At 52.4% G+C, this 17,695-nt stretch overlaps 5 protein-coding genes across 5 annotated transcripts; 1 reads left to right on the top strand and 4 right to left on the bottom strand.

The window, feature by feature from the left end:
- Window positions 1-26: 26 nt before the first annotated feature.
- N7539_001339 (phosducin family protein) lies at window positions 27-924 on the top strand (the record flags this gene model as incomplete). Its single annotated transcript, XM_056930942.1, has 3 exons — window positions 27-64; window positions 171-353; window positions 432-924. 3 exons carry the CDS (start codon window positions 27-29, stop codon window positions 922-924), a joined length of 714 nt encoding a protein of 237 aa, XP_056792973.1.
- A 678-nt stretch (window positions 925-1,602) lies between these two features.
- On the bottom strand, window positions 1,603-2,715 carry rsmA (putative bZIP transcription factor (Fcr3); the record flags this gene model as incomplete). The annotated part of the gene is made up of 3 exons (XM_056930941.1): window positions 1,603-2,128; window positions 2,238-2,509; window positions 2,593-2,715. 3 exons carry the CDS (start codon window positions 2,713-2,715, stop codon window positions 1,603-1,605), a joined length of 921 nt encoding a protein of 306 aa, XP_056792972.1.
- A 1,902-nt stretch (window positions 2,716-4,617) lies between these two features.
- On the bottom strand, window positions 4,618-6,103 carry N7539_001337 (casein kinase 1 family protein; the record flags this gene model as incomplete). The annotated part of the gene is made up of 4 exons (XM_056930940.1): window positions 4,618-4,630; window positions 4,769-5,792; window positions 5,847-5,919; window positions 6,092-6,103. 4 exons carry the CDS (start codon window positions 6,101-6,103, stop codon window positions 4,618-4,620), a joined length of 1,122 nt encoding a protein of 373 aa, XP_056792971.1.
- Window positions 6,104-9,367: 3,264 nt separating this feature from the next.
- N7539_001336 (putative cell polarity protein (Tea1)) lies at window positions 9,368-14,060 on the bottom strand (the record flags this gene model as incomplete). Its single annotated transcript, XM_056930939.1, has 4 exons — window positions 9,368-12,884; window positions 12,945-13,227; window positions 13,302-13,704; window positions 13,803-14,060. The coding sequence occupies 4 exons, from the start codon at window positions 14,058-14,060 to the stop codon at window positions 9,368-9,370; spliced, it is 4,461 nt and encodes a 1,486-aa protein (XP_056792970.1).
- Window positions 14,061-17,387: 3,327 nt separating this feature from the next.
- On the bottom strand, window positions 17,388-17,627 carry N7539_001335 (uncharacterized protein; the record flags this gene model as incomplete). Its single annotated transcript, XM_056930938.1, has 2 exons — window positions 17,388-17,468; window positions 17,490-17,627. 2 exons carry the CDS (start codon window positions 17,625-17,627, stop codon window positions 17,388-17,390), a joined length of 219 nt encoding a protein of 72 aa, XP_056792969.1.
- Window positions 17,628-17,695: the final 68 nt, after the last annotated feature.

The following is a 17,695-nucleotide window of genomic DNA, read 5'->3' as shown; positions in this document are numbered from 1 at the left end:
TTATAATTTGATTCCCACACGAAACAATGGAAGTCGAGGTCAATCCTAATGAGGATACTGAGTGGTATGTTACCCGTGGTCTGTTTGCAGGAGCTATAATCAATTCCCCGCTCTTATGGAGCTATCCGTCCTTACAAGCTAGCTGGTTCTAATGTAGTAACATATCACAGGAATGACATTCTCCGTCAGCATGGAATCATTCCTGAGAAACCAAAAGACCCTGAACCTCTTATTCAAGAAGCTTTGATCGAGGCTGAGCGAAGAGCACACGAGAACCGACTTGAAGACAAAGATCTCGCCGAGCTTGATGCGCTCGAGGACGAAGAAGACGAGGATTTCATCCAGCAATACCGGTGAGTTGATGTTCAGCAGCGCGGTATCTTGACTTTTATCTTTAGTCTGTTGTAGAGAACTTACGCCATTCCTTCTAGCCAGAAACGCCTAGCAGAGCTGTCCACCCTCCAGCAAACGAGCGTCTTCAACCAAGTCTATCCACTCCAAAAAGTCGACTACGCGCGCGAAGTCACCGAGGCTTCAAACAATGCCTATGTCTTCGTTCACTTGACGTCCCCGAGCGCCAACGTCGAGTCACGCGTGCTTACTGAGCTCTGGCGCCAGATGGCCGCCAAGTTCGGAGATATCAAGTTCTGCGAGATTCGCGCCGACATGTGCATTGGGGGATACCCGGAGAGAAACACTCCGACAATTCTCGTGTACAAGGATACTGAAATCAGAAAACAATTAGTCACGCTACGAGAACTCAATGGCCCGCGTACAAAGCTGGCAGATCTGGAGCGATTACTCGTTGACATTGGCGCAATCAAAGAGAGCGACGTCCGTCTCAAGAAGCGCGATGATTCCGACGACGAACACACAAAGCAGGACGATCTCAATGTGGAAGATTATGACGACGACTGGGACTGATTACCCACGCGCTGTGCTATGATCTCCGACAGGACACGGACCTGAGAAACTAAGCTGCCTGGAATTGTGGGCTGAATTTGTTTTTCTTCGTGATTTGTTCGCATGTCGCATTGAAAGGAATCAGAAGCAAAATTCCGAAAATCCGATAGGGCCAATGGCATAGGGCTACATAGATGCCCATTCTACCCCAAGCGCTGTCTTTCCGCTTGATGATTAGGGTTGGTGCGGTCTACCTACACTCCGCTGCATCCAACCTTGACAAGCTTACCATTTGCAAATTTGATGTCCGTACGACAATATTGGAACACTGCCATTGTATCATAACTATTTCATCGAAATGCAAACCGTCACAACGCTAATCCGGCTCTTTGCGAGGTGTATCTGTGTAGGTATTGTCTCAGCGGTGCTTCAACCACTGAATGCATTGTGTCTGCGATTCGGTCAAGCTTGAGTCGGCTTCGTTTCGAGTGAGCCGGAATTTAATGAGATTGTTTCTAGCTTCAGCGCCGTCCCGAATACTCCAAGTTAACTATCATAAGTGGCGCCTGCGACACGAGATAGTTGACAAATAATAAACACGATCACTGTGCATAACAAGGAAAGCAGATCATTGAATCCTCATGCTCGAGTTCACAGAGGAAGTGATGGAGAAAACAAGAGCAATAGACAACAGTGCAATCAGATTAGTTCGTCGCGATCAGCAGCACTCTCCTCGATTGCTCTCAAAACGAGGGCTTCGCTGAAAGCAGGGCCCTGTCCATTGCATTGAGCACTACCTTTTAAGCGCTCGGCCACGTCGCCTATATTTACCTGTCCGCGCTTGAACAGATCATGACTTTGAATAAGATCCCATGTCGCACCTGCGTTTAAGAGTTTCTCGCCGGTGATCGGACACGTTGTGGCACGGTGTTGGCCCTGTGGGATCATCGTAGAGCCTGCAGCATCAGGTACGAGAGTGGAATAGAAGTCTGTTGGGGAATAGGTCATTGGCCCGGTGACTGCCGGCGCAGGACCTCCCTTGCTGCTGCCATTTAATGAATGCGACGTCGCTCGTAGGATCTCATTCTCCGTTGCGTATTTGGCGAGTTCGCGCTTTAATCGCTCGTTGTCTGCTTGAAGCGTAGAGGATGATTGCTCCAAATTGTTCACCTTGTCCTCAAGATCTTTGACGTGGCGCTCTTTGCGCTCGCGGAATGCTCGTTGTCTGTGTGAGAGGATCCGAAGTTAGTGACTGTTCGCATCTACTGTGGCAATTTGACATTGGCGAAAACAGTTTGCGCCCTCGGATGGAATAGGGAAGACGTGTCACATACGCTGCGCGATTTTGTGCCTTGCGCTTGCTTTGCGCTGGAGTTAGCGACTCCTTTTCTTCGCTACTACTCCGTGCGGTCGGATCGCGATAATGGCCATCATCTCCGTCGATTGATGTTGGCTCCTGCTTGGTCTGGTTGTGCACGTCATTGCTTGAAACCGACTGCTTCGCACACGAGTCGGGGGGTGAGTGAGGCGACGGGACAAACGACGCTGATGGGTCGATGCGAAATGATGGGTCGAATCCGGGATAGTATTGACCATAGGGGCCCTGCTAAAAAAAAGAGGTCGGTCAGAGATCCTGCGACGAGGCTTCGAAGGGAGGGGAGAAAGGGCTCAGTGGCCAGTCTCTCTTACCATTACAAATGGGTCCTGGAGGACATCTTCGGGCTGCTGCCGCGGCGGTTGGTCGGGCGTGGGCAGTCCATATAACGTTGAGTAAGGCTGGGCAGGATGAGGAGTATAGTTGGAATAGTCCATAATGGGAGAAGAATGACGAGAGATCGGTATGCGTGGGCGGACAAGGGTGAGGATGGCGATGAGGGCGAATGTCACCTTGGGTGAGAAACCGCGGCCGTCATGGGCTCAGGCTTCCAGGAGGTTGTTGCCCCCCAATTTGCCTTTTACCCCGGAAAAGATCTGACCGATCTCCCGATGAAGGCGGGACAAAAGGCATCCTGACACAAGACTCCCATCACGTAGTCACGATAGATCAACTTTATACCGGGCGCATCGCACTTCAAAATCTAGGAGATGATGTCCGACCCTTGGGGTCATTCAAAATTTACAGCTTTAAGCTTGCATAGCTTGAAATGGACGCTCTGCAGCCTCATCGACTCCGCCCCGTGTCATGAAAGATTGCCTGGACATTCGTGGTGCTTCTTACGCGGCCATTCTGGCACACTTGGTATTGCGATCTTCTGAGACAGATGGGATGGGTGCCCAGGCATGAGGACACTTGCGAGTACCTGAATAAGTTTTCTTGTTCAGCTTACGCCACTGTAGGCGGCGACGACGGAATTCGGGAAGAGCATGAAATGTGAAGCCGAGTAAACCAGGATATTCTGAGGGAAGCAGCACGAATAGATGGCTGACCTCGAGCACCGGCAAAGTCAGTGCCGTAAACAAACAGGACAAGCGTCCAGCTACTTCAAGCATGTTACAGAAAGATCCATGTGATCAGAACGCAATTGATAATAGGAACGCGATAGCAGACCAACTAATTCACTATGCAAATCGACGCAAAACCACCCCGGAAGCGACCCTAACCATGTCCGTCGCCAATCACCTAAGCAAAGCTACTCTTTTCCATGTGACTCATCCCAACTGGTCCAGACTTGATGTAAGCAAGCCGAGGCAAAGCCCAAGAATTGCGGGGATGGTCACAAAAAGAAGCACCTTCCAGGACACCACAAACTCTCCCTCCAACACAACCGGCGTAACCGATATGCTAACCGATATCCCCTCATCCCCGTACGGCGTCGATTTGCAGCGAAAAGCCAAATAACAAGATAGGAAATGGAAAATCAGGGGAAAGATAGAATGTGAGCCAGACAAAGCAAAGGGGGCAAGTGAAAAAGAAAATCATGACCACGCGAGAAGAGGGAGGACAATGGGAATGAGTCGCATGTTCATGCGGTTTGCCAGACGACCAATAGCAGTAGTTGAAGAATATGGGGTAAAGTTGTCCAGGAATCCCAGCTGTCGCTCTCTCGTCTGCATCTCTCCTTCGGTTTGCCTGGAAATTGCGACCATCAAGAAGTTGACAAAAGTTGAGGTCCGCAAAACGTAACGGTCAAATCGTGGAATCGCCGCAACATCAATGAGACTCGACGATAGTCGTTGCCCACTCACTCGCCGCGTATGAATGTGTGTCCAAGAGCCAGAAACGAAAAGAAACCAGTATGGTCTTCTCGGAAGCCTTGTGGAACGCAGATTATATGGTGTCGTTCCAAAGACATAAACATAGCGAGAAGATAGAGAACGTTGGCAAAGGGCATATGGGCTACCACGGACGTAGACTCAAGGATGAAGGCGTTAAGACTGGGAGATCTGATGCAAAATGAATGGACCGCCTCAGGGCATGAGAACAAAGTCGGAGAAGTCGGTCGTGCAAAGTGGCAGTGCGGCCACGAGCAAAGTTGACGAGGCATTTCCGAAACTTCCAAGGTCGAGGAGAGAAAAAGGGACATTTAGCACGCAGGAGACAAGCGATAAGAATAGCGAAATGAAGTCATTGAAAATCGAATCAGCCACCTCTCGCAAGTCTCTCTGCCAATGCTGCAGAATTAGTACCATTGGGCCCCTGATCCATCGTCCCGCTTCGAACGGCCAACAGAAGGTCCGTGACCTAGAGCAGCTCCTTTCGAGGCAGAACGCAGCCTAACGCCGAAGACTATGCGATTAGTCAGATTCGGAACGAAAAATTTCCCCTCGGGCAGGGTCACTGAAGCAGAAAAGAAAAAACGAAAGAACGAGGATCAAGAGAAGTAAAGGGGTTCCCTACTCGGAACCAGGTTTCAAAGATACTCACATCCTGTCACTTCCTCCCACGGCACGGTTGGTGTCTGGAGTGTTGTCGAGAGCTGCACGATCGATGACCTTGCGACGCTGGCCCGAGATGGCACCGGGCTTAGCGGCCGCAGCAGCCGCACCAGCTGGAGGAGCAACGGCAGCAGCCGGACGGCGGCCCGCCTCGTCATCCTTGTCCTTCTTGGACGCGTCAACAATCATGGCAGCATTCTTCTGGTACTTGTAGACGGTCCAGTCAAACACGTAGTCGTACTGGAACGACTCCCGGACGAAGAGGTCGCGGAAGATCTTGCGCAGGTATGAGTAGTCGGGCTTGTCGTCGAAGCGAAGGGAGCGGGTGTAGTTGAGGTAGATGGCGAACTCGTTGGGGAAACCACGGCAGAGAACCTCGGTGGGAGTGGTCATCTTCTTCTCCATAATTCGGTCGTACTTCTGCTTCTTGGTGGCAGCCTTCAGACCCTGCCATGGCAGAGAACCACGGCAGAAGTAGAGCATCACGTAGCCCAAGGACTCCATATCGTCACGTCGAGACTGCTCAACACCCAAGTGAGTGTTGATACTGGCGTATCGAGCAGTACCAGTGAGGTTCTTATTCTCACGGTAAGGAATGTGGAAGTGCGTCTTGGGGTCGCGGTACTTCTTTGCCAAACCGAAATCGATCACGTTGACCTGATTGCCTCGCTTACCGATACCCATCAAAAAGTTGTCAGGCTTGATGTCACGATGAATGAATGACTTGGCGTGAATGTATTCGATGCGGGAAATGAGCTGGTCGGCGAGGAGGAGGACGGTCTTCAGGGAGAATTTTCTGTTGCAGAAGTTGAACAGGTCCTCCAGACTGGGACCCAGGAGGTCAATGACCATGGCATTGTAGTCGCACTCGGTTCCAAACCAACGGACAAAAGGAATACCAACACCACCCGCTAGAGACTTGTAGACACGTGCCTCGTATTCGAGCTGGGGGTGCTTGGCCTTGACGCTTTCGAGCTTGATGGCAATTTCTTCACCCGAAATGATGTTGGTTCCTTCGAGGAGGTATTAGTCTTGAACCACGGATGCAGGAGGGTTGAAGAACATACCGAGATAAATGTCACCAAAAGAGCCGCTTCCAATCTTGCGTCCAATGCGGTATTTGTTACCGACGCGTAAATCCTGTGGAAGATATCAGCAAAAGGACGATTCTTCGGCGTGAGCTCGAGAGGTGATCCAGAGCAACAAATATCGTTCCAGGTGAGTGAAGGTTGTTATTTGGCGTATCCTGACACTGTTGTACAATGCAGGGAATGAAAAATTGGCGACAAGGACAGGGAGAGAGAAGACTGACCATGGTAGTCATGTTGGCGAAGGCTTGAAGGCACAGCAGCTAGCCGTGCGATTTCTGGAGACTGCAGGTTTTTGCTGTTAGCGGATGCAAATGGAGAGGATCAGAGACAAAGGATGGGGAGGAAGAGAGATGAGGAAGGCAGGGCGGGTGACAGGGCACATTGTATAAACAACACCAGGCTACAGAGGGGGCTTGAGCAATAGGCCTTAGGCCAGCAGCAGGGCTGGGCCGGTCTGGTATCAATCACATTTGGCCACTCGCAGTTGCCTCATCCGCGGTCAACAAGCACGAGCACGATGCAGAAAGACAACATCATGAGAAATCCGGATGAACTGATATCACTCTTTTCTCTTCCATGCTGAACAAACCATGAGAAAGTCACTTACGAGGGGAAAAGGGTGATGTAAAGGCAGGCTAAGGGGACAGAGGTGGCTAATGCCGACCGTGGAGCGACCCGGGTGGTTCGAGACGGAATGATCGGATCAAGATGGGACGAGGTTGAAAGAGAAATCCACGATGACCGAGAGTGCGGATATCAAATCTGAACTGAAAAAGTCAAGGACAGAGCCTTGATCACCGGCCTGGAGAAGAGGGGAGGGGGTGGTCCGGGTGGGAAAGAGGATACTGAAGGAAGAAAGGGGAGGGTGAGGGGCGTTGGGAGGAGTCGGTGAGGTGTATTTTTTATTAGCGAAGGCGTGGCTGGAATTTGGATGTTGCCAACGCTGTATGTTACTGTCAACTGCCGTATGGAAAGACCGCGGCCAAGGCTGGTACGACGGACTGGCCCGCCACCAGTGGTCTCTTCCGAGGCGAATTCGACGCGAAAATTGAGCCTGTATTGTCACGCTGATACGCCGCCAGACCTTGTCACCTTACTCCAGTGTTGTTGGGCTGCAGGTCGAGGACGTGAGAGTATTGATCCAGAACTTGGCAGAGATGATCACCTGCGTGTCAGCCAGGGTAAACAGAAGAGCGAGTGCATAAGACCATCATGGTCGCTTGATCACCTTGCTTGCCATTCATGTCTGTTGTGGGCTGGTGAGTGTTCTACCCTCGGCCTATTGACTTATGCAATTACACCCATGAGCATCTTGACGTTTGGACTCTTGGAGAGTTACCCGTACTCACAGTAGTGTTCCGGACCGCCGCCAACGACAAAATCGGACTTGTCAGGCAACCACAGGCCCTGTTCAAGGTACGCAGACCATTTTCCGAGATCAATGAATACTGAGTCATGTAGGTGACGGACTTGTACAGCCGTCCGTCAAAGTCAAGGCCACCCTTGATTCTTTTGGATCCCTGATGCATGATAGCACCCTTCGAGATCGCTACCTACGTATAAGTCACTGAGATCGGCACGAAAGTCAGTGTCGATGCAGACAAAGGATACGTCTAAGACACGAAGCATGTACTACTATGATGTGCTATGGACTAGGTAATAAAATGCTGGAGTCATACTAAGGTCCTATCAGATTCAGGTATGACTATATACTCCAAGTACACTGTAAATACTGAATCGCCTCTTCTCCTGCTTTTGCCAGTCCCAGCAATGAACATGGATCCGCTGACTTCAAGAGTTTGGTAATCCCGCCGGGCGCCGCCTTCCACAGGCCTTCCAAGCCTCTCTATTGATTGTGAATGGTCCCAGAAAGGGCGCGTGTCAGCGGGTCCCAAAAATAACTCAATTAGCCGCTGTGGAGGGGACCCTCAGTGCTGATGGAACCCAGCAGACCTTGGCTTATCACCGAGGAAAAGCAGTGTGTTGCTGCCAGTTCCTACATAAGTACTACTAGTTACCAGATACAATCTTATTCCGTGGTACATCCTTTCTCAGAGCCAGTGTACAAGGAAAGCAGACACCCTTGTAAAGATAGACAAGAGATATCACAGACAATTATCTCGTCCACAAACTTGCCCTTTGTCACCAGTCCACCCTTTGCACAGACTTTGACAGCTCTTCTCACGTGAGGCGTCCACGTCGCCCAACATGTCACTACGTGTCGCTCGGCTCGACTTGATCAGTACCCTAAGATGTGCAGTAGTTCATATGGTGGTTAGAGCGTAATAGATAAGCGATCTTTCCCTTGAATCACTAATCATAACCATCATCGCCATTTCCATTCCGTCCGAGCGCAGTAAGAGAAGCGACCAGCTGATGCCTTCCGAAGGGAGCCCACGCTTCGTGTTCCTATGGATCTTGATGCCTGGCAGCCTGCTCATCCTTGATCACTCTACCGTATAACAGCCAAAGTCATGAACGAGGCAGAGATGCACCTGGACCGCTCAATCCCGAAATACCCAATTGTTCTCGATTGTGTCGTTGATCACATGTAATATAGATAAGAGAGTAGAGTGATCTCGGCCTCATCTAAGTCTCCAGGGCAACTTTGCCTTACTTGACGTACCGGACCTACATAGGGACCTAGCTTCGGTGCGCGCTGCCACCGTACTTAGGGTTGGGCGTTCTCTCCGCACCAAGCTAACGGCTGAGAACCCGTAGGCTAAGATCTCCAGTGAGAGTTGACAACTCACCATGGACAGCACTCCACAAGAGAGCTGTTCCGCAAGTCCGTGCGTCTCGGCGTGGGGTGAAAGAGAAAGAGCCTGAATACGGCTGGCCTGTCTTGAACGGGCCGGCTGTGAGGAAGTGACCGAGGGTGCGGCTCAAAAGGCACAGCCTCTTGAGTGCATGGGCTACAGTGAGGAAAATGGCTCGTCCGTGGGAAAGAATACATTATTTGATACTTGTGGTAGGTTCGTGAGATAAAACGTTGGGGGCGGGAAAATCAGAGGAAAAAGACTCAGGGCGAATCCGTGTAATGTGCTAGTGGTACAGCCAGGGTCCAATAAACATCGGAAAACCGGGGTATAAAAAGGGAGATGACAAGGAAACAGAGAAGAATGACAGTGATACAGGATAGTAATCCAACAGAATAATAATCCAACAGATTGCATCCAGAAAGACACGAAGCATACCCAACGAAAACAAAGACAAGAAGAAATAATGCCTCGCCATCATCGAGTGGCGAGGACGCATCATCAGAGTCATGAAGCGCGGAATCAACCTGCCAGCGCAAGGCTCTGAACGTTTTCCTAAACAACTCTTCAGACGAACAGACTTGGAGGACTCGAAAGAGGTTCAAGACGAGGTAGAGGAATGGCGGTTGATGGAATAAAGCCCTGGAAAGCGAACGCTGGACGCGAGTATATCAACGAGCGACGGCGCACCATTGATGTGACGAGGTAGCAGGGACCAAGGCTTACGATATGAGGCGCCTAGATCATATTTGAGGGGGCCTCGGTCTTGGTCTTGGTGTTGCCAGTACGTTCTTCCTCGTCCAATCGTCTGCGCCATTCCGCCAGGCTATCACTCATCGCAGCCGGACCATCGCTGGTATCTTTGGTAGGCGTCCGTTCTAGATCCAGCTGGCTGCTCAAACGATAGTTGCGGTTGGTGCTCTCCCAATGGGAACGAAGAGCCTCGAGCTCGTTAGCCAGGGAATCGAGAGCCATGGATCCACGATTATCTGGGAAAGCAGCAGAGTCTTGGGACAACGTGCTGTCGGCACGGGCACGGCCGCCGATGGTGTTACTGGAGGCGTTGCTGTGGGTGCGAGAGATGCCATTCGGTCCTTGACTCAAGTGGGACTGACGGCGGTAGTGACCCACCGAAGTTTCAACCTGCTCCAAAAGCAGATTGACTTTTTGCTCTGCGTCAGTGGCGCGGCTTTCAAGGTGGACGTTTTCTTTCTTGAGCTGCTCCAGCTCTGCACGGCTGAGGTTGGCAGCCTCCTCAAGTTCCCGTTGAGCACGCTCGTAGTTTGCCTTCGCCTGATCTTTCTCGGCCTCAGCTTCACGAAGCTGAACCTGCAGCTCGGAGATTTGAGTCTCCAGACTCTGGAGCGAAGATGAAGTGTTAGCCTCCAAGTCAGAAATGGACTTCTGCAAGTGCGCACGCTCGGCCTCCCAGTCAGGAGCAGCGGCCCCAGCCAACTGATCTTCATCAGAGCTCTTCTGGGAAGCTTCCACTTCAGATTGAAGCTTGGCATTTTGGGACTTGTAGCGGCTGAGCTCGTCCTTCATCCGCTTCAGCATCTTCTCAGTGCCCTTGACATAGTGCACGGCCGACTGATAGTCATTCTCCAACTGCTCCAACTTCTCGCGGAACGCGCGATCAGCCTCTTGCTCACGCACTTCGAAGGAGCTCTTGAGGTCTTCGTGGGCCTTGAGGCTATTAGATAGCTGCTGCTCAAGTTCACGCAAACGGCTTTGCTCCGGAGTACCAAAGCGAGATCCGGGCGATTCAAGTCGAGGAGATCGTCTACTTTCGGTGCTCATTCCCCGTTCACCGAGAAGGTCCTTCAATGCGGCATGCTGGACGTTCAGGGCATTCGCATCACGCTGATGCGTCTCGAGTTGAGCGCGCAACTCTCGGCTCTCCGTAGTCGCAGCCTGGGACTCCTTAAGGGCGTTCTGTAACTGTCTTCGAAGCTGCAGTCCTTCGCGGCTGGCCTGTTCTTGGTAAGCCTCGAGTCCTGCAATTCTCTCCTCGGCACGACGCAGCTTGTCTGCAGCGGCATCGGCAGCCGCTTGATTAGACTTGGCCAGAGCAGTAGATCGCTCGACCTGCGCCTCCAAAGCTGCAACACGTTGGTCCGCGCGGGACCTGAACGAATTCTCCAAGTCCACTGAAGCAGCGCGCTCGAGACCAGAGACAAAGGCAAATTTGTGTGTTTCGGCCTCCTTGGCTGAAATTTCCGCGAGTTCCTCGGCATCGCGCAGTCGGCGGGTGATATTTTCTAGCTCTGTTGTCTGTTCTTCGTATTCTGAACGGAGCTGCAACAACTTGCGTTCGAGACCTTCCCGACGTTCACGCTCTTCGTGCAGCTGCTTCTCTACAATGGCTGTCTTGGCGGTGGAAGCAGCAACGGCTTCGCGCAGGCCATCGAAGTTGGTACTAAAGTCCTTTAGGCGACCAGATGACTCCTCGGCGTGATTCATGAGCTCCTCTTTGTCAATGATGAGCTGTTTCAAGGAAGCCTCTGCCTCTGCCCGAAGCAGAGCCTCCTCTCGAGCTGTGGCCTCTGCCTTGTGCAATTCAGCCCGTAGATTCTCCGCTTCCAACGTACTGTTAGACATCTCCAACTCCGCGAGACGTTTCCGAGTAGCTTCAATAGTGTCTTCCGCGAGGTCCTTCGCTTGCCGTTCCTGCTCTAGTTCACTGGTCAGGGCGTCTATCTTGGTTTTGAGCTCGGTTTGAGATGCAAGAGCGGCAGCAAGACGGCGACTCATGTCACTTGGTCGCTCCTCTTCCCCGTCGCGTGATGCATCGAGCTGTGGTGTACCGCGTTGGCTACCGCCGTGAGCAGCAAGTCTCGTCCGGGAGTATGCTGCTTCGGTTACGGCGACGTCTCGTTGGTGCTCAACTTCCGCGATACGCTTGGAGGCAATTGCCGCTTGGCGATCGACGGTAGCCTGCATTTTGGCTAACTCTGCCCTCATAGCTAAGAATGCCTCAACCAATGGCCGATCTTCGTCGTTAACAACTTCGTTGATACGCTCATCCATGACAGGGCTGGTTGCTGAGTTGGAAACGTAGCCGGCCTTCTTGGCTAGTGACAACTCGAACGCATACCACGCATTACGGGCCTTGGCCGCCTCCAGCTCCTTGATCAGAGATTCGTGGTGCGCAGTCAAGCGAGGGGATCGCGGTTCCTCCGCAGGCGTGCGAGATCCGCGGATACTTCGGGACTCGATGGAGCCATCAATGCTGGCAACGCGACGACTAAGAACAGATTCATCTCCACTGTCCATTGAACCTCGCTGGCGACTTTGACGCAGTGACCGTTGACGGGCAGGTGTCATCATTGGCGCGGCCTCGCCAGCTTCCATGGCCTTGGCACTGACTTTCTGTGATGGCTGGGTCGGCGTCCGTGGACCGGGCGACCCTGTGTTGGTGGAAATGTCTTTGGCGACGGGTGATTCCACATCCCGATCAGCGTTTGCTGCACGCACATCAACCGTAGGTGTGAAGCCACGCTCATTCTTCGTGGGCGTCTTGCTGCGGGGGTTGGTTTGGACGGGTGCAGGTTGCGCGCCGTTCGCGCGAGGGCCAGGGGACGGTGCTTGACCCGGTGGTGGGGGTCCAGCAGGTGCCTGAGCAATTGATGCTCGTGGGAGCCTTGACCCTGGTCCCATATTAGGACTGGGGCCGAGCTCTCCGGGCTTGGTCATTGGACCTTGAGCACTGCTTTCTCGCGAAGGAGTGGGCCCGCGGCGCAGCTGATCGGGAGTGGCATTCTGAGCCTCCCGTGAAGTTCGGCCCGACGTGATCATCTGTTTGTCCGTGCTGATTTTCCGGCCAGCCGGAACAGCGCCACGCTCGCTCGACTGGGAGTCATTGGGGTATCTGATCTTTCCTGTGTCAAGTATGTAGGCCGTACTGAGCTCTATCGGATCCCTGGTTCCCGAGCTAGGCTCCCCCGCCATGACGATGATTTGTTTCCCAAATGCCGTCATACTGTGTCCTGACCGTGGAGAGGGCGCTGGGCCCATGTTTTGAAAAGAATACCATCGCCGGCTCGTGATACGGAAAGCAGACAGATCCCCCAGGTCGATTCCTTCGTCGGTTCGGCCTCCAAAGACGTACATCACGTCATTGACAAGTGCAGCCGCATGGCCCTCGCGTGGGGTGGGGATAAAGCCGACGCAGTCAAGCTCCGTCCAACTGTTCACTCGCGGATCGAACGTCCACACATCATTGAACCATTTGACCCCATTGGTGCCTCCGAAACTGATGCTATGTCAGCTCCCGTTCAGTCCTGTGTGCAGCAGCCATTGCCCATCAACTTACAGATACAGTCGGTCATTATGGCTGACCAGCGTGTGGTTCGTCCTCGCCGGTGGAATTTCGCCTTCCGGGGGACCGCCTTCGTGGCTGTTTTGGACCAGTAATTCCCACTTGTTGGTAGGGTTTTGTAATTGATTCAGATCAAAGGCGATCAGATCATTAAAGAAGAAGCCTTCCACCTGACCACCAAAGACGTAGAGTTTGGAACCAAGAATGTTCAGAGTGTGGCCGTAACGGCCTGAGGGGCGGGGCCCAGGAGGAATGGCACGAGACCATTGACGAGAGGCTAGGATGCGACGTTAGACCAAGAACACCAGCAAATGGACTCGTTCTTTGGCACACGAGTATTCAACCACCTACAAGTATTCAACAGATATAGTGTGTCATCCAAGGCGTCGGTCTCGTTGATCTTCGTATCACCGCCAAACACAATGAAGGCATTGCCAACCAGGAGACTCGCATGACCGACTCGAGGTCCTGGTCCCTCGGATACGGTTGCGATTTGAAAACAGGACAGACTACCCCCACTGCTCTCAATCATCCACAGATCGCCCTTGACAGTTGATCCGTCAATGAGACCTCCCATCATGTAGATGTCGCCCTCCTTGGACGCGACCGCATTGATCGCGGCTCCATATCGTGGGAACGGGTTTGCTTGTGGAGCGGGAAAGTTGAGGCGCCGTTGCGACCACGGGTATAATGAGGCGTTTGCGCCTGCCGGGGCGACTCCATTCAATGGAGGCTGATGCGGTGGCCTTTGAACCTAGATACCAGACAGATCAGGGTCAGTGTGCTCATTCGAGTCACCCCCTCGTGGGTGGGATGAGGGCGCAGCTGGTAGTGTGTTGCAGGGCCTCTTACCTGTGACTCTGACTCGGCTCGTTGCCGTACCCGAATCGGATCCGAGTTGGTGGGACTGGCGGCTGAGTTGAGGGAGCTGTTGTAGCTGCTGCTCGTCGTTGGTGTCTGTTGCGCAAACGCATTTCCATCTTTCACTCCGTTCATGGCCGGGGGTGGACCGCCAGCCGAGGGGGCGCCCTCCGAGGTGTGAACATGTCTGCTGGCCGGAGGCAGCGCGGACCCCTGTTGACTTTTTTTCGACTTGAACAAAAACGCCATCGTGCAAGTGTCGTAATCGGTCGTTCAACGAGCGCGGCGGAGGGAAAGGTCGACAACAAGCCAATTGCGCTGTGCCTCTGGAGGCTAATTGGTCCAATGTCGAGTTAGAATGGATGGGGAGACAGTGTCTTGTCGAGGACAAAAACAGACGACCGACCGCTCGGGAGCGGAGTGAATTATGGAGGCAGATGATTGTCGGTTGACGTGCACTAGCGATCGAGACGAAACCAGGGGCGCGATGGTCGCAATGAGCGTTCCGAGGGTATCTCAAACAGAATTCGGGCTCACTCAGGCGGCCGGGCTCAAAGTGACGCGGTCCAAAGGAGTGTGATGTCGTTCAGGGCCGTCAAGTTAGGATGCTCCCAAAGAGCGTCACGGATACTCCAGGGGGATCCGGCAGTGGTGACGGGTCGTGGGGGAGATTAATGTTGATGGGATTGGAACTGGCCCGAGCGCAAGACCCCAGCAATGGTAGAGACAGCCCGCAGGGCATGAGAAAGCGCAACGTAGTCAATCAAGATGACGCCCACGGGGCTCGGAAGGAGGTAAGGAGAAAGTAGACAAGAGCAAAGCCCGGAAGGCGGATGCGCGACCAGACCGCAGAGTCTCGAAGGGCAGGGCAGATCAGACCTCAGAGTAGGAGTGCGAAGCAGTGGTGTGAATTTTTCGAATGTTGGTTTCCTGTCCATTTCCAACGGAGGGGGGGGGGGGGTTTCGAGTGGCCCCAGCAGCCAGGAGCGGCCTCCACTCCAGTTCGGAGGTCTTTTTTCAGAAACACCAGATCCAAGGGCGGAATGAAAGAGATGAGAAGACCTGAAGATCACATTGGACAGGCTAATCCCCACGATGAAATCTGCAGGTACGAAGTGGTCTTCCATGGGGGGCCACGAGTTGTAGACTGCCTCCACTCCAGTCGTGTCCTGATGGTATGCTGATCTGTCTTCTAAACTGCTACGACTCTACAATCATGCATGGCTATCAATTCTCCCATTGAAGATCCTCGAGAAAAGCCTGGGAGACAGGAACATGCAGCGCTTCATCATTTGCTTCACCATCCAGCTGGGGGTCAAGATGGAGAGGTCCAAGACATTTGGAGGCTTGCGTGCCTCTCAGGGGGCCACCATCATCCACTTCCCACGCCAGTCGCGGCCCAGCAGTGGAGGTTGCTTCTAGTGGTGGCTCTGAGTTGAAGGCCCTGCCATTGAGTTCTACTACCACTGCTGTTGGAAGTTGGTAGTAGTGTAGTATACTTCATATTCAATGGACTCAATACTAAGACTGTCTTGAAACACAGTGTCACTGTCGGCAGGTCGGTAGTACACAAGCACTATGTAGCTTGAACAGACTGACAGAGTCACTTCAGTTGTGGTCAAAGCGGTACCGCCTCACTTTTTCTTCCAGGGATTTGCGGTATGCGCGCTCATTCCAGGGCACCAAACACCAGGTCTCCTAGTCTACCCTGGTGATGATTGTTTGTTTATGTTGGTGGTAATCAAACCTGTCGGGACTGACAATCTCGGGGTATGGAACTATGGATTGACCAAACATTTTCACGGGCGTTAAACCACCACATGCGATTTGATTGTTGGTCGGCACCAGCCTTGGGTTGGAATTTGGAAATCCTCTATCCGCCAACCTTGATCACCACAGAGTCTCTTCATGCTTCTTCTAGGCCACACCCACCATATGACTTGTCGCTGGTAGCGGTGTGTGAATATCCACTGCTGGACAAGTCATGATTACAGTACTAGTCTGCGGTAGTGACTCGTGAGTAGGTTCTGGTTGGAACATAACAGCTTGCGAGCCACAACTGGCCGTCGAATCCTTGCAAACTATTCCTGTCCCGCACGACGATCCTCTCTCCACCTCCAACGTGCTGGGTCGGTGGGAGTTCCTCCACAGTCCACACACACACACATACACACACACAAACACATGATTCGAGTCATGATGAGATAAAGGCGGCGTTCGCGAGAGAACAAGCTGGTCTCTTGACATGAATGGATGCTCCAGTAAAGTGACTGTGGAACAGAGTAGACTGGAGAGTAGTAGAGGAGCCGACCTGGTACTAAGGAAGACGGTGAGATTGCTAGCCACGAGTGGTTCTGCGGAACTGGCTTGCTGCTGCCAAGTCAGGTGGTGATAAGTCTGATGTATATATCTTAAACCAAAGACTGGACTCCATCACTACTACTACGGGTGCTCTGGCGGGGGGAATTCGACTATCTGCGCTGCGCATCTATCCCGCTCGCCAAGGTTGACTATACAGTGTGCAACTGTACACCTTATTCAAGTCTGGCAGCTGGTCTTAGGCCTGTGGATGTGCCAATCCAGCCAGACATCTTGTCATGAAGTCAATTTCGTAGATTCTTGTACCCATTTTTCAACGACTGACCAGATAATGATGTTCTTTGCTGTCTGTCAAGTCGTTCCTAAGCTTCTCTTATCCTGCTGGTAGTGACAGAAGTAGGAACCTTAAACACCACGCTTACGTGAGAGGAGCCTATTTCTGAACAAGCTGCTGACGATGTAGCCATATCGGAAGATATTTGCAAAGGTATGTCGGTACCTCCCTCCTCGGTAGAGCCTCAATTCCCTTCGAATGTCCACCCAGTGTACCTACCTATGCGCTTCCTCCCGTGGGGGAAGTGCCAGACACTGAAGTATCTGAATGGATATCGATGTCTTTCAGGTCTATTTGAACGGGCTGTACCCATGCAGTGACACTACATGACTCAATTGGATATCTTTGGGTATAAATAGTTTCATCCGAATCGAGGATCAGGTGCCTATAGATGCAATGGTCTCCGCCTAAACCTGCCGGTTCTTGTGTCATGGCTTCAAATGTGTGGTTCAAGTAAACATTTTCTGACCTATTGAAGGTGAGAATTGACCAGACTATGGATCTCTTGAGCTGGATGGAATGTTTTAAGAACTTTCAGTGTAACTGAAAATGTTCTGGGAATGTCTTGTTGGGAGCCCATAGGTATTGGCCATGTCTCCTTAGGTTTTTCATTTGTAATCTCTGCCTCTGTGCCAGAGTGAACCGCATATATATTCACAACATTCCAAGAACCTAGCTAAGATAAGGTAGAGCACCTGACCACTTCCAATAGCTGTTGTGTGCAAATAACATAATATCTGGAACCGTTTCTGTATCCATCAGCATAGTTGAGATGCTTCATTTGGAAAAGCTTATTACATCTTGATGCAGTGGCTTTTTACACTAGTCAGCACAACGGTACAGTAGTGCGCTAGGTATTGTCCACTCTCAATCTTCACACCAAAATGCTAGCGGGCCCGGAAGCTCAGGCCGTGGCTTAAAGCTCACTCCTTGGCCCTCAGACGGCCGTGGCCCGTGACGGCAGGAGGACCCGGCAGAGCGGTCCCGTCATTGCTGCTGCACCGCTGCAGTAGTTGTAGACTTACTAGACTACGGGTAGTAGTAGACGCCGCGACGGGCACATGAGCACCAGCGCCAGCACCCGCGCCCGCACCGCCGGACGGGGACTGGGGACCGGAATAGGAATAATCCGGGGGCCCAGCATCGGAGCCTCGCCGTTGCATCGCTGGAGATTCCCGATTAGATGAGGCTGTCTTGAGCTACCCTCCCATACTGGCTAGCTCCAGCGCAA

Source organism: Penicillium diatomitis (genome assembly GCF_028827545.1).
Source record: "Penicillium diatomitis strain IBT 30728 chromosome Unknown utg000002l_segment0_segment0, whole genome shotgun sequence".
NCBI classification, from domain to species: Eukaryota; Fungi; Ascomycota; class Eurotiomycetes; order Eurotiales; family Aspergillaceae; genus Penicillium; species Penicillium diatomitis.
Note: the sequence above shows the minus strand (reverse complement) of the source record. Positions and strands in the feature narration are given on the sequence as shown.